Here is a 14,238-nt window from a genome sequence, read left to right as displayed (position 1 = left end):
GTGTGTGCAGGAACACACACACACTTTTATCTTTTCTTCCATGAACAGATTTGAGCTTTCCATAAGTTGTGTTATGAGAATGGCACTGCCTGGAGTCTTTGCGTGAAAGGGGAGTACAGTGTTTCGAGTTCAGCAAGAGGGAAGAAGTCTGTATCAGAAAGTAAGATTTCTCTGCTTGTGTTCCTGTGACAGGAATTTTAACTTATAAGGCAAGAAGGACTGTTAAGATGTTTCTTAAAAATACCTTATCCTGTAACTTCATCAGTTTAATTTCAGACCCGAGTGAGACAGTGCACGTCACGAACACAGCTCTGAACGCTGTTTCTGCTTCCAGGTCTGTGCAGGAAGGCTGAGAGCAATCCATCTGCCCTCAAGCACCCTCGGGGAAGGCCTGGGGCGGCCAGACCTGCAGGCGGGAACGCAGGGCTCTCGCCTCGCACACCCGCACGGGTGAGCAGAAGATGGACAAAGTGGCAGCCCCGCATCCACGGCGCCACTTCTGGACAACAGGAGAGGTATGGACAGTCTTTTCCCTTCAGCCGGAAGCAACAGTAGTTCTCAGTTTCACTGAAGTCTCATTCCTTCTCATGGTAAAACTGACATGCTATCTAACGCACTGGCTGCCCCAGGCAGCAGATGGTCACCAAGCCAACAGACAGATCTGCCCAAAGACAAGAAACAGAGCCCCAGGGTCCAAGCTGCACCACTCTCGCGTTTCATCAATAACTGTATCTTTATATTGATGCCACCAGGGTCTGTGGAACTCATCTGGAAGGGCTGTCTGGTACTTTTTAAACAAGTAAGAGGCGGTTGCTGCCGGATGACTTGGTATTTCTTCCTGAATGGTTAATTTTACTGAGGAGCAATTTTTAAAATTATCTTATTAAAACAAACACACGATAGTTGTACAATTCATTTACAGTTTTAAGATAAAACAGAAACTTTCCAAGAAATGCTGGACTTGCTCTGCCTCCAGATACATGGGGTACCGTCCGGGTACAGTCTGCTCTGTGCTGCCTTCGACAGAACGTTGGTGGGAAAAACTGAGAGCACTGGTATATTCTGACAAACATTTTAATTTTTATTAGATTTTCACCTTTGGAAGATCCCTAAAGGCTTATTAATTCATGCCAGCTCTGCTTGACATGTAATGTGAAACACCGAGGACTGCAGACTGCTGGTCGGGGTAGGACACTGAGAGAATGCTGCCAGACTAAAGCGAGGAGCAGGGGAAGCAGCTCCTAAGTCCCCTTTGCTGACTTTCTTCTAACCTGATGGCATTCAGGCTCTGCGGACTCAAGAGGATCTTAACCCTTTTATCCTGGAAAGTCATAGGTAAGATGCAAACACTGTAACAAAAAGGGCTTTTCCTTAAAAAAAATTTCCACTTCAGCTTTACATCTAAGAGGTCATTAACGGAAAGTCTCTCTAACGAATTTTGGGTGGTGCCTCGGGAGCGTTTTCACAGAAGTCAAGTATGCCCACCATAAATCTTTTCTGTGAAGTCAACCAAAAGGCTACTCAAAAACTCTCAGAGCAACTGGAATTTACATCTGCGTGCACAACACAAGGGTCCTGGGATTCCAGAACACTATCAGAGACCTGATGGCTATATTCTTACACACTGATCTATCATCATCCTTCAGATTTCCCCTTCCTCCTTATCTAACTTAAATAATGAGATAAGCTCCAACACTCCTGAGCTTTGCTAAATTGGCTTAAATATTTCAAGTTCTGCCAACTCCCACTTCTCCCGTTTTGGGTCTTGACTAAAAAGGTGAAGAAATATTTTGGAGGAAACCTCAGGGCCAAGCTTCATAAATCTTCATCTGCTACTTTCCTGAAATGTCATGAGACCCAAAGTCTACAACATATGGTATTTCGGGAAATAAACAAGCAAATAAATAGTTCAGAGCCGGCCACTCCTCCCTTTCCCATGATGTTTTTGCCTTCTAGTGTGAAACGGCTGCTCCTGGGTCTCTGCAGCTTTCTGCCCACGTATCTTTCCAGATACTACCACCAAGTACCCCCCAAGCCGTGCAACATGCAGAGAACTGGACATGCAGCCCGGCTGGTGCCCTGCTCTCTTGAAGGGTGGGCGGGCTTTTCTACATGGCTTCAATGGCACCACAAGTGTGGCTGCATCTGTGTCACTTCCATGAACTTTACTCAGGAACAGACAAATGCGGCCCAAGTACACGTAGACTAGAAGATGCAAGCCGAGCCAGCAGAACGCTGCCTTGGAAAAGGCTTCTTAGTTCAGTTCCAAACCACACATACTTGTACAGTTAACAAATGCAGCAGGGGATACTGGTCCACAGCATTCATGTTGAGGCCAAGGCTCTGCTGTCCTCCGCCCTCTCCACTCCCCGACCCCCACCTGCCTTCTCAACGACTGTCAGACTGCACGGACATTTCAGAGAACAGTTAGGTGGCTGCACGCTCCAACAAGGAGAGGAACTTGGAAGTATTTTAATCTTAAAGAACTCAAGGAGGGGGGGTCCCTATAAATAAAATCATGCTCAAATAAACACAAGAAGGAGCCAATATTTCCTGTAAGGCCACTTTTTAGATGGATTACTGGAAGGAGTATTCTTTCACAGTTTTATGGCTTACTTTGCTATCATCTGCTTAAAATTTGGGTCATTTAAAACATAGATGCTAAGATCTAAGCCTTCACTTGGATGAAATATTACGAAGGAAGCAGAATGCCTCATTCCGAGAGTAGACTCAGAGGCAGAGCCCCTGGACTCCTGGGTTCTGTCCCTGGCTCAGTCCCTGGGCTCAGGTCAGCCCTCGGTCAGAATCTCACTTCTAATCCCTTCAAATCATTTGTTAGTCCCTGTTGTCTAAACAGTGGGGAAAAACCCTGAGTAACACCCCTGGATCCTGTTCAATCAACTGGGATGGTTGGTGATGGTTATAACTCACTTCCAAGAAACCACGGTGATTTATCCCTTGGTAGAACTAGTACGTTCCTAAGAGATCACAGTGTCATCAGAACAAACCCTGAAGGCACTGAAACATTTCTCCACCTGCAAAAACCTCGGTGCTCCTTTAATGTGACTTTCAAAATTAATATCACCCAGCATTTTATAGTTCTTTATAGTTTCCACATAAAAATAACTCTGGTTGGGCTTCAAACCTCTGAGAGAGAGAATAACACAACAAGTATATTTATCCCTAGTTCACAGAGGAAAAGACAGACTTCAGGAGGCAAGGAGGTCTGACCAAGGGCCCAAAGCCAATGAGTAAGGAGTTGGGACCCAGTCCTGTTTTTCAGTTCAAGTGTTCTTTTCTACTTTGCATGGCTGCTCACCAATAACCCAACTTTTGGACCTAGGCTAAGGGACCTTACTAAGGGAAATAGGCCAAAGAGTTTCACAAGACTCTGTAGTGCCTTTTCAGTGCAAGAAAGGGTAAAGGGCCAAATTTCTTTGAGGCCCCCAGTTAGCATGAGTCTAGCACGTGCATGCCCTACTCAACGCTGGCAGCGTGGCCCTGGCTCTCCCACTACGGGCTCCTCCAGGGACAGAGAGGAGACACAGCAGCATAACTTCTCTGTCCTCCTTCACCTGGAACATGATTCCTTCTTCTCTTCATCTGGATGACTCCCACTTACATCGCAGGCTTCATCTCAAACATCGCTTCCCTAGAAAGGCCTTTCTTGACCTCACTGACCGTATGTCAGCAAACATCCTTCTACTCCTTGCCTTCTCGAATTATCCAGTCCCACAGCACTCTGTACATCTCCTAGGTCGTTTATCAGTTTTAGCAAATAATTACCTACATGCTTATTTGTTTTACGTTTGCTGTCCCTGCCTGACTGTAAGTCCTTTGAGACCAGGGAGAAACTTGCTTTCTGCTATAGTCCCGGCCCTGAGTTCTTAGGCAATTTTCAATCAATATTTACTTACTGAAAATGAATGAGTCACAGACAGACCCTGGCTGACACTAAACAGAACCTTCTGTGGCATCACTGGACAACTGGTAAAGATGACAACAACACTTTTCCTTCTGTAGCAACCATTTTGTGCTTTTCTTATGCTCCTAAAAAGGATGCAAAACTTTATCAAGACTTCTAAATGGACACTGTATAAAGTACAAGTGATTTCTTTCTGGTCAACATCATTAAAATTTGCAGCACAAAATAATAATATTCTTAAAGTTTAACCTATATCTGTCTGTGTATAAACATACACACACACACACACACACACACCCCCTTCGGTCCCTTTTTGGAACAGATCACTTAATCCCTTGACCACTTTGGGATTTTAAGGATAAGGATGGTTCCTTTTGGAATTCTTGGGGTCTTCTGCTTTACTTGTGCTTCATTAGGCGTTAACCGTCCTAACGAAATACTGGAGGCAGGCTTCTTGGGCTTTGAGCAGACATGGAAAAACTAACTGGAAATACTTTTGAAGCCTCCCTACTGCCCCTCCCCCTGACTTCATAAATGCTTCAAAATATACTCAAGGATTGTTTCAGCTCTATATCTGAGAATAGAATGTAACTTAACTAAAGTAAACTCTACAGATCCTTCTTTTTTTTTTTTAAAAAAGGCAGCTGCTTCCAGATGGAAGACATTCTGGCAGAACACACCACACGGTCCCGGTCTACAATCTTAAGCATTTCCCCTGCTGCAGTAATGTGTCATCAGTAAGGGTTCCTGGTGACAGAAAATGGATTCATTTTAATTGGGGATGATTTTACTTCAAATCCTATCTGAGGGAGGCGTAGGGTGTGGACATGGCCCAGGCTCTCGGCATTCTGAAAGGGCACACTAATTCACTCAGGGAATATCTATTAGCCAGGCAGCAGCAAAATCCTTCTGGGCTTAAGTGGAGTCCAGCTTGGCTGGGAACTGTACATTCATTATATCCTTTGTTGATAAGATCCCCAATTAGTCACTCTGAAAAGGGGAGGCTAAAATAGGCCACTAACACGAATAGCTAAGTTAAAGTAGTTGGACGCTGAGGGATTTAGAACCATATGGGCTGTCACTGATTTCCTGTCTCAGCTGGTATCAAGGCAAGACATCCCCCTGAAGACTGCCAGTTTCCTTGGGGAGTTTCCTTAGAAGACTGGGAGATCGGCTGGCACTTTCAAGTGGAAGGAGAACTAAGAAGGGACAGACTCACATGATGAACCACAACTGCAGGGCTTCTAGAACCCTGCCATGGAGCCTCGGAGCAAGACACAGCATGTTGCGTGAGAATTTTCTTAATGGGCATGTGGGGGTCTCAGTAGTTTGGTGAACAGGGGAGGTCTATAAGGATGCAGTTGTATTTCTGACCCCTCTTATAAAGAAAAACAACATTATACACACAGAGACCCAGTATATGCAGATGAAGATACAGACAGACAGACACAGATATAGATACAGATCTGGTGAAATTTTTGCCAGATTTTTGTGCCTCATTTTCATATATTAGGCAGGTCAGAAATTTTAGTTCCATGTATTCAAATTTTTTAAAATGACATCATTAAGGCAGAAAGCATATGATTAACTTATCAGTATGGATTAGGAGAGGCAGCAGAACTGGGCTGGAAATTGCAGAAGCCACTCCCCCCACGACCACTGACCTGGGGCCACTAAGTGTGGCTGTGTCTCTCACCGCCTGGGCTGTTTCTGATGCAAAATCCAGGGCGCCTGCCACTGGCTTGGTTACAGTGCCAACAAGCCCCTTCCCAAGGCCAGATATGAAACCGCTGACACCCCCTTCTGTTTTCACACCTTCCACTGTTGAGGTTATAACACTGGTCAGTCCACCAATGATACCTAGCAAAAAAGACAAGGGCTTTTGTAACCTGGCCAACGACAAGAGCAAAAGCATTTAAAGCCAAACCCCTCGATTCCATGCACCTGGCAAGGTAAACTCAGGGGCAGAATGCCAATCTCTTGACAGGCCACGGGCAGGCCAACTCAAGATGGGGGGCCAGCAGATTTGGCCACTATGTTTTAGAGTCAGAGAATACACATTACATATTGGTCAGAAGTAAAGTGCGTTGCAGTTTAAAAACAAATCAAGGAAAAGCTAAGAGGTTAAGAGTGGCTACTTTTTAATTCCAGAGCTTGAATAGCATATGGGCAATAAGGAGACGATGCAGATGTAGGATTCAATCAACAGGCTAGCAAATAGGGCTCTTGGGGAAAGTTGGGATCTCATAAACTATAAGGCAGAGAGATTACTAAATATAAAACCTCAGTTTTCAAAGAACACCGTGTGGCTGGCCAACACCACCCAAAGTCTGAAATGGGGTAAAAGCTAATGGGCACTTTGCTAAAACACGTACAGGCAATCAGAGTAAACGAGGAAGACTTGATGAACGGCACCCCCAAAGCTGCCAGAGCCAGCCAGGACCCTCAGTGGAGTCAGTTCAAAGGACCAACCTAGGTCAAAAAGACATTCCAAACATTTTGCCAAGTTGACAGCAATGGCCTTAAAGAGCCTCAAAAGTGGCCAGAAGTTGGCAAAGGCTGGAGAGGCCACAGGCTTTGCAGGGAAGAAGCAGGGCCCTGTCCGGGGAGCAGTCCCAGGATTTGTGCCAGGGACACTCACAGGATGTTTACCCTTTGACGGTGGGGGTCTGAGGATGCTCTCTAGACCCTTCAGCTCTAGTGAGACAAATTGGTAAAGGAAATTCCTTGGGTGAGAATGTACTAACAATTCACAACATTTCTTCTGGATTCTGGGTCCGTTTGCTCCAGCGAGGCAGTACGCCTTTCCTAAGCTTTTGAACAAAGTTCATGGCAGAGACAGAACATCACTGAACCTGGGTCAAGCAGAGCCCACGGAGAGAACTGAGACTGACTCCCAGTTTTTAAACCAAGAAGATTGAATTCATTCTGGTTCTTGTTATCTTTTAAGGTTTTTTGTTTTGTTTTGTTTTCCCATCCTGAAGGAAGGCTCTCATGCTAGGCTACTGCTTTCATATAACCCAGAGCTTAATGGGTCCTCTTTGGATAAGGCCCCTGGTTGTGGGTCTTAGACAGGCCTAGCTGGCTCCTGGAGGTGTTGTACATATTATCTGAAGGATCTCTGGTTGGAAAGGATTTTGCAGTCTTGAACCAGTCACCCATTTTCTCAGCACACTGGTATGTCCATCTAAAAAGTGAGGACAGCCATGCTTTCTCTCTGCATTTAAGGATGCTGGACAGACACAGGCATCAATACACACAGCAAAGCACTCCATATTCACTAAAAAACAGGCCTCTGATGGTCCAATGCACTATCATTACAGTTACTAGAAAGAATGATTAAATGTTTAACCCCAGATGATTGCCCAACAATCAACTTTTAAAGTCCATAAACAGATTAATTTCAGACAATTTTTACTTCTGGATGGATGTTTCCTTGGGGGCTGCTCACTTTCCAGCTGGGCAGGCTTAGGAAAAGCAGAGGCATATAGATCCAAACCTCACCATTAGGAAACTTGATAAAAATTCTGCCCTAAGCATGAAGACAAATATGATTTTTATAATGTATATTCCTTCTTCTTCCTCCAAATGCAGATAATCAAAACTTAATGAATCTTGATAAAACCTCTGACAGCTTTAGACTACTCCTAAGAATCTGGTACAAACAGCCCAATTTACAACCATTACTAAGCAAGAGCTATATGCCAGGTTACCATGTATAAAGGTGAATACAAAACAGTATCCCTGGCCCTCAGGAGACAGTCTGACTGTCTAAGTGGGGACCGTGGAGCTGGGCAAACGGCATCTGAGTTGGGACTTGCAGGTGGAGTAGGATTTTGACAGGCAAGGAAGTGAGGCAGAGGAGGGAGCGCAGAAGAAACGCGAGTCAGCAAGGACTCGGAGGCATGTCTGGGGAGCAGGACGTTGCTCTGGGTGACAGACAAACAGTGTGGCTAGGGGACAGTGGTTGGAAGAGCTGGCTGGGTGACTTTTCTAAGGGCTTTTAATACCACGCTAAGAAGTTGTTGACAACAAAACGCAAATGAGTCAGAATTAAAGCCTTAAAAACCAGAATTCAAACAAATTTAGAGACTTAACACATTCACGCCATCACCTACGTCTCTTGGGCACATGGATTTACAATCCCTGTGAATGTGCATTTATACAAGACTCAAAAACATCTGGGCCACAAACCTGGCTGCCAGTTTCACACTTCACGTTCTATGGAAGGAGCAAGCAGTAAGCAGAAGGCAAGTCGTGAAGCAGCAGTCCTAAATTCTAAGAAGGAGTTCAGATGGTTACGCTTTCTGACACTTTGGGAACAGAAGCCAGAGAACGGGAAGGAACGGCGATGCGCACAACGTTCTGAACGTGAATGAGGATTTCTCAGAGGTTGTAACATTTCCACTGCTAGGAGGACAGAAGGCTATCAGGTGCACCCAGATACCAAGCTAGGATTTCCGCATACAGTTGGATGGGCGGAAAGGTATCTCTTAGGAACTGTGGCAGAAGAGCCTGGTATCACATGCCTTACCATGAGCCAGGCCGTGGATGCCAGCTACAAGGTGTTCCCCACTCGTGGCTGCGTGGTATCTGATGTACTCCCGCTCCGACTGATGGCGAGTGTCCATGGTTTTCCCTAGGCCATCTGATAATGTCCCTGCGAACTGGAATGAAGAGAAACAGAAGGAAAAGAGTTTTAAAGCCTCAGCACTCTTTCTTACTATTTTAATTATTTAAAATAAATACCCTCCCTTGCTCCTAGCTGGGATTCAATAAATACTGACTGAGAGAGAGATCAGCTGCTGAATTATATACACCACACGTCCCAGGAGAGTGGTTTTTAAACACTGGACCCATAACGAATTGTGGGACTTATACACCGGTGGACACAAGGCATGCAAACAACTACTAAAAATCCATAATGACATTTGCCTTCCACAGTCCTATTGCTAACTTAATGAAAAAGGTATAACAAAATGGCCTATGGCCTAGGGGAGGGGAGGGGAGCTTTGGGATTCTATAAAGGTAAGGACAGAGGCTCTCTGCTCTAAGAATCAGTGGGCTCAAAATAGGGAATATGGTAAATTGTTGCCTTAGGATTTGCTATGAAAAGTTTTAGACATATCAACTGCCCAAAAGTAATGCCTTTTCTTTTACTTATTGAAGTTACCAAGTGCCTCGCTGCCCAGCCCCATTTGTGAAAAGTAACAGTGAAGTACATGGAAAGGTTAACAGGTTATGAAGTGGCAGACTTGAACTCAAGACTTCAAATGCAAAATCCTCCCCCACAAATCAGAGAGCTTTTATTTATCCTGGCATACTTTAACCAGAGACGCTGTCTCATCCATCAAAGCTGGATAAAAGGACATAAAACTCTGTTTTGTCACAAGACAATTTGAAAAGGTTTAAAGTGACAGTTAATAAACCACAGGGTACTTATCCTCATCATTCAGGCATAAAAAGGGAAGGATATCAAATATATAATTAACCTTCTCGGGAAGGATTTACCAAAACAAGTGGTTTAAGTGCCAATGACCCAGGACTAACCTTTCAGAAAACTCACAGGAATGTTATTTGGATATAAAGCTCAGTGGAAAGATTCAAGGCAAACAGCCTGCCTTGGAAGCCCCAGTGCACTGGGCAGCCTGGCCACCAGAAGGCTATTTCGTTCTGGTTTGGCAAGGAGAGGTACACAGATCTGCCCTGGAAGCCATCAATCCTGAGGCTTCTAACACTAAAGACAAGAGAAGGTGGGTTCTGGGCGCAGAAGAGAGTCTAGAGGAAGAAACAGCCATTTCACGTAAAGCAACGGCTCCCGGAGCAAGATATGGGAGCCCTCATTCCTTTCACTCCGACCAAATGCTTCTAGGATTGAGGGCAGTGGTTTATCCTGGCCTTTCGGGAGAGGTAATCCCTACCATTTTGTGCTTTTTGCATAACCTCCCCTGTCACTCCCTGTCTAATTAGAGAACTAAAGTTAATGAAAATTAATCGTACACTTTCCTTCAGGATGGAGCCCCATGCGCATGGGCTTTTGTATTGAGAGGGGGCTTTCGTCAGGGGCCCCACTTGAAAGCCACTGCGGGCCATGAGCTCAGGTGTCTGACCAAACCAGATTCTAGTCTCAGTCATTCCAGAAGCTGCGTGACCCTGAGCCAGGTGCCCTCCTGCTGCCACTCCCCCAGCCCCCGGCATATGGAGAGTGGAGACAGTCCTGACACTGTCACGTGGCTAAAAGGATTAGTGACACTGGCTCAGGGTATGGGATCTAGCTAGCATTTTTACTGTTGTTATTAGACAGCTACTAGTCCAAGGAGGAACGGATCCCACACCATCTGAAGAAAGCCTTTCAAGTTCAGAACTACGATCATTTGCACTCGGCTTTCACATAAAAAACAAACAAACAAACAAAAAACCCTCTTTCCAGCAGATAAACACCAGCCTCCAAAGTAAGTTTTTGGAGTGGTACCATCTGTAAAATTAGACTGTTGGACTTGATGGTTTCCAAAATCCTTTCCAGCTCTGACAGCTTGTGATCTACGATCCAAGTTAGAATGTCTTTATTAAGCACTTACTCTGGGTCCAGCACAGATCTAGGTGCTGCTGAGCACACACACAAAGCAGCCCTGGGCCTGTTCTCAAGGAGGACAGTCTCATTAGGAAGGTAACAATCCATACACGAATGGCGAGCAACGAGAACCCGGAACACAAATCGTACACACTTGGGAATCAAGAGAGGAGAGAAAAATGCGACCCTTGTTTTGGAGAGATTCCCCACCGTGTTCTGGAATTACGTGGGTTGCCAGTGGTCTTCTTTCAGGGTCTGGACAAAACTGCCTCCCCCTGATGTCACAAAAGAGGTGAGGAGGTGGTTTGCTCTTACTTCCATGGAGAAGAGAGATTTTCTTGGAGGAGATATTAAGTTAAGGTCCTGACTACCTACTTCCGGCAGCTGACTTGGGAGAAGTTAAAAAGCTCATAGTACTTTTCCCCACTTAGAGAAAATGGGAGAATAATCTAGGCACACTGCCCAATACCAACCCCTCTCCCTGAACTGCCCCTCATCCATCAATAAAATAAGTTTGGTATCTAAGGTTTATGAGCACCCCTACGTTAAAGCTTCACTGCCAACTGACTGTGTGGCAGCAGCCTTGGCACCGCCAGCACCAACTGGTCCTGGGTGTTCTCTGTACAAAAACACCATGTCGACCTCAGGAGGAGAGGACTGCTCTTCCCTCTAAATGCTGGATTCTTCCACATGCCTCTCAGGGGCCTTGCCATTGTGTGGAAAGGTGCCAACACCTACTCAACTGACTCTAGGACTGCCATCTGAGTTCCCACCTGTCTATTAAAAAATTACTGTGCAAACCAACTGGACTTGTCCTTTGTCACTTTGAGTGAAAGTAAAGGATACAAAGATATTGCATTAACAGGAAACGACTGCAAAAGTCTTCATCCCTAGAAATGTGACTTTGAGAACTCACAAGACTTGGGACGATGTGGAAATCTATGATCCAATCAAACCCGTACTGAGGAGAGGTTACTAAGATTTTACAGGCTGAGACGTTTTATAGGAACTAAACCGAAGCCAGCCAGATGAAGGGTCCAAGGCTGGGCTTTAGGCCAGTCCACTGGGCTTCTGAGTACTGAATCCAGGGCATCCCAAAGCTTGTGGCCTTCTCTCACTGTGGGAGCACTTAGTCATCTTTAATTTCATCCCTCATTCCCCACCGAGGTGGGAAAGTAAATCACACCCTGTATCTTGTTTCTCCCTCAAAGACAGGGTGGGAACACACAGGCTGGAGAGGGAGATGGTTCCAGTAAGCACTCTTAAGGGATGCCCTCTGGAATCGGTCTTCTCTGAGGCTGGGAAGTGTTGTTTCGCCCATGTCCTTGACTTTGAAAATGATCATCAAAACAGAGCAGATACCCAAGAGAGCTACAACATGGTGTGGGAGTGACTGATGCAGGCAGGATTGCCCCGCTCCAGTTCTGCCTCTGCATTTTACAAAGAAATGCCAAATGCGTTGAAAGTCAAATTCACATTGAAACTTTTTCATAGCAGATGTTCCAAATGGGAAATGAAGCCTGGAGGCGAGATTCAGATTATTCAGACAAAGGAAAACTAATCCCAGAGGCACTGGGGGAAAAGCTGAAAATCATCAGGATATGAGCAGGTACAATCCAGCTCTGCACCCAGTCGATCAACTACTCAATCAAACGTGTAAGGAACCCCTGCTGTGTGCCAGGCTCGTGAACGAGGGGCATGAATCAGAAGTGGGGTCTGCCTCCTGCCTTCAAGGGCCTCAGTCAGGAGGTCCGTGTGTGGCGTAACGGAAAGACATCACCCCTGAGTTCGAATTCTGACTGACACTTAATAGCTGCGAGATCATGGACAAGTAACTTCACCTCTGGGAGCCTCTGCTTCCTCATCTTCAAGCGGGAATAAGAATAGCCATCCACAAGGAGGCTGTAACGAATAGATAATGCACGTGAAGTGCTTTAGCCCAGAGCCTGACACTGAGTTATCTGAACTTCAATTTCTTCATATGCAAGATGGGGATAATCAGATTCCACAGGGCTGCTTGGAAGGATTAAATGAGATGGTGCGCATGCAAAGCGTCTGGCAGGGGCATCCCCACTAAGTGGAAGCTGTCGGTGGAGGGGGCGTAAAGGCCCCGGAGCAGGGCGCAGGAACTAGCAGCTGGAGGGTACTCTGCAGACCATTTGCATCTCCGCTCGGTATAAACTATACCTCCACACCAGAAGGAGCGTTTGCAGAGACTTAGTCATTAGGGCTCATTTGGCAGGAATTTCAAGTCCACAAAACACTTAAGGCTTGCAAGTGAATACTGTCTTAGCTAAAATGAAAGCTCCAAGGAACAGAATGTCCTTCAGAAGACCTGCTATTACCCTTGCAAAGACAACACTGACTTCCCCCTTCTTTCACTGAAGGTCAGATGTTTCAGCACACGCCACCCTTGTGAATTCTGGCCACAGCCCGAAGTCATTCATTTCTATAGAGCCATATTTGTTTGTTTGCGGGTGGTAATTAGGTTTGTTTGTTTATTATTTTTTTTAATCGAGGTACTGGGGATTGAACCCAGGGCCTCATGCATGCTCAGCACACATTCTACCACTGAGCTGTACTCTCCCCCCATTATAAAGCCATATTTTCAGCAAGAGGGTAGAAAATCTCAGAAGTACTTGAAGATGCCAGTTCTACTACCACGTGGCTGACACACACTGCGTGTCAATACCCCGTCTTCCAAAAATAACCCCACCGTCTACAGAAATGGAGCCACTACAAATTAGCCTGGGTTTGGGGCCGGGCTCAGAACAGTTGATTTTATGAAACTGAAATTCAAGTACATGTTGGAATGATGCAAGAGAAAAAAATTCACACTGTGTCCCTCTGTTCCATCCTATCAGTTTTCCTGACCCTTTTAGGATATTTAGCAAGCACAGGATGCCAAAGATATTTGGCCGGTGTAACAGGATCCTGGGCTTGAATTTCTCCCCCTTCTCTGGGGTTCTTCTTTCACAGTTATTTACCTAATGGAAATTTCCTCTTTTGTATCCCTGCTCCACTGAGTAATTGCTGGTGACAGTATCATTCTTGTCACCAGGGCGGATGGGACCGCACGTAACAGCAAGGGGGAGAGAAGCCACGGCATCTGCAGTGTGAGGGACAGTCCTGCCTTCTTCCAATGCAAGACGGTAGGGCTGCCAGTCTCAGCCACCAGCACAGGTCCCATTCTGATCGGCAGTGCTGGCACCAGGCTCTGCTGGAATGTGTAAACTCAGAAACCCTGGCTCTACCGTGTCTGGAGCGGGTCCCCAGGAACTCTGTGGGAGCTGCCACGGTACAGTTAAAAGGCAGGGCAAAGGAGTCAGATTCTTCCTCTGCCACTTACTAAATATGCATCTGGTGAAAGCTGCTTAACTTTCCAGAACTTCAGTTTGGTTCTACAGAAAACCACGCTCAAGGGCTGCTCTGAAGGGTTAAAGAGATAATGCAAAACATAGGGGCATGGCGTCTGGCACACAGGAGGCCACCAGCTTCTACAAGTTTCTCACGAGCAGTCAGAAGGCTTAAACTTCAGGGTCATTTTCAACCCTGCCAGTCCACTAGTACGAAAACCTCCTTCAAGTCATGTAAGGCCTAAGTCACTTCAAAATTAAGGTCTTCACCACTTCACTCTGTTTCGTATTGTTAAATACCCACAGTTAAGGATGATTCTGAGTGTGAATTCTGCCCGGATGTTGGAAAACCCTTCTGTGATACTTGTGACCAGGGCAGAGTTAAA

The 14,238-nt window shown here is 45.7% G+C and overlaps 1 protein-coding gene across 1 annotated transcript in view; it reads right to left on the bottom strand.

Moving 5' to 3' along the window:
• Positions 1-14,238, bottom strand: part of VPS13D (vacuolar protein sorting 13 homolog D) — a 226,887-nt gene that overhangs the window by 41,211 nt on the left and 171,438 nt on the right. Inside the window, 2 exon segments of the mRNA XM_032495223.1 lie at positions 5,590-5,785; positions 8,460-8,592. Of these exon segments, the coding sequence (XP_032351114.1) occupies positions 5,590-5,785; positions 8,460-8,592 (329 nt within the window).

Source organism: Camelus ferus, chromosome 13 (assembly GCF_009834535.1).
Source record: "Camelus ferus isolate YT-003-E chromosome 13, BCGSAC_Cfer_1.0, whole genome shotgun sequence".
In the NCBI taxonomy this organism is placed as follows: domain Eukaryota; kingdom Metazoa; phylum Chordata; class Mammalia; order Artiodactyla; family Camelidae; genus Camelus; species Camelus ferus.
This window is presented reverse-complemented; position numbering and strand designations above follow the sequence as displayed.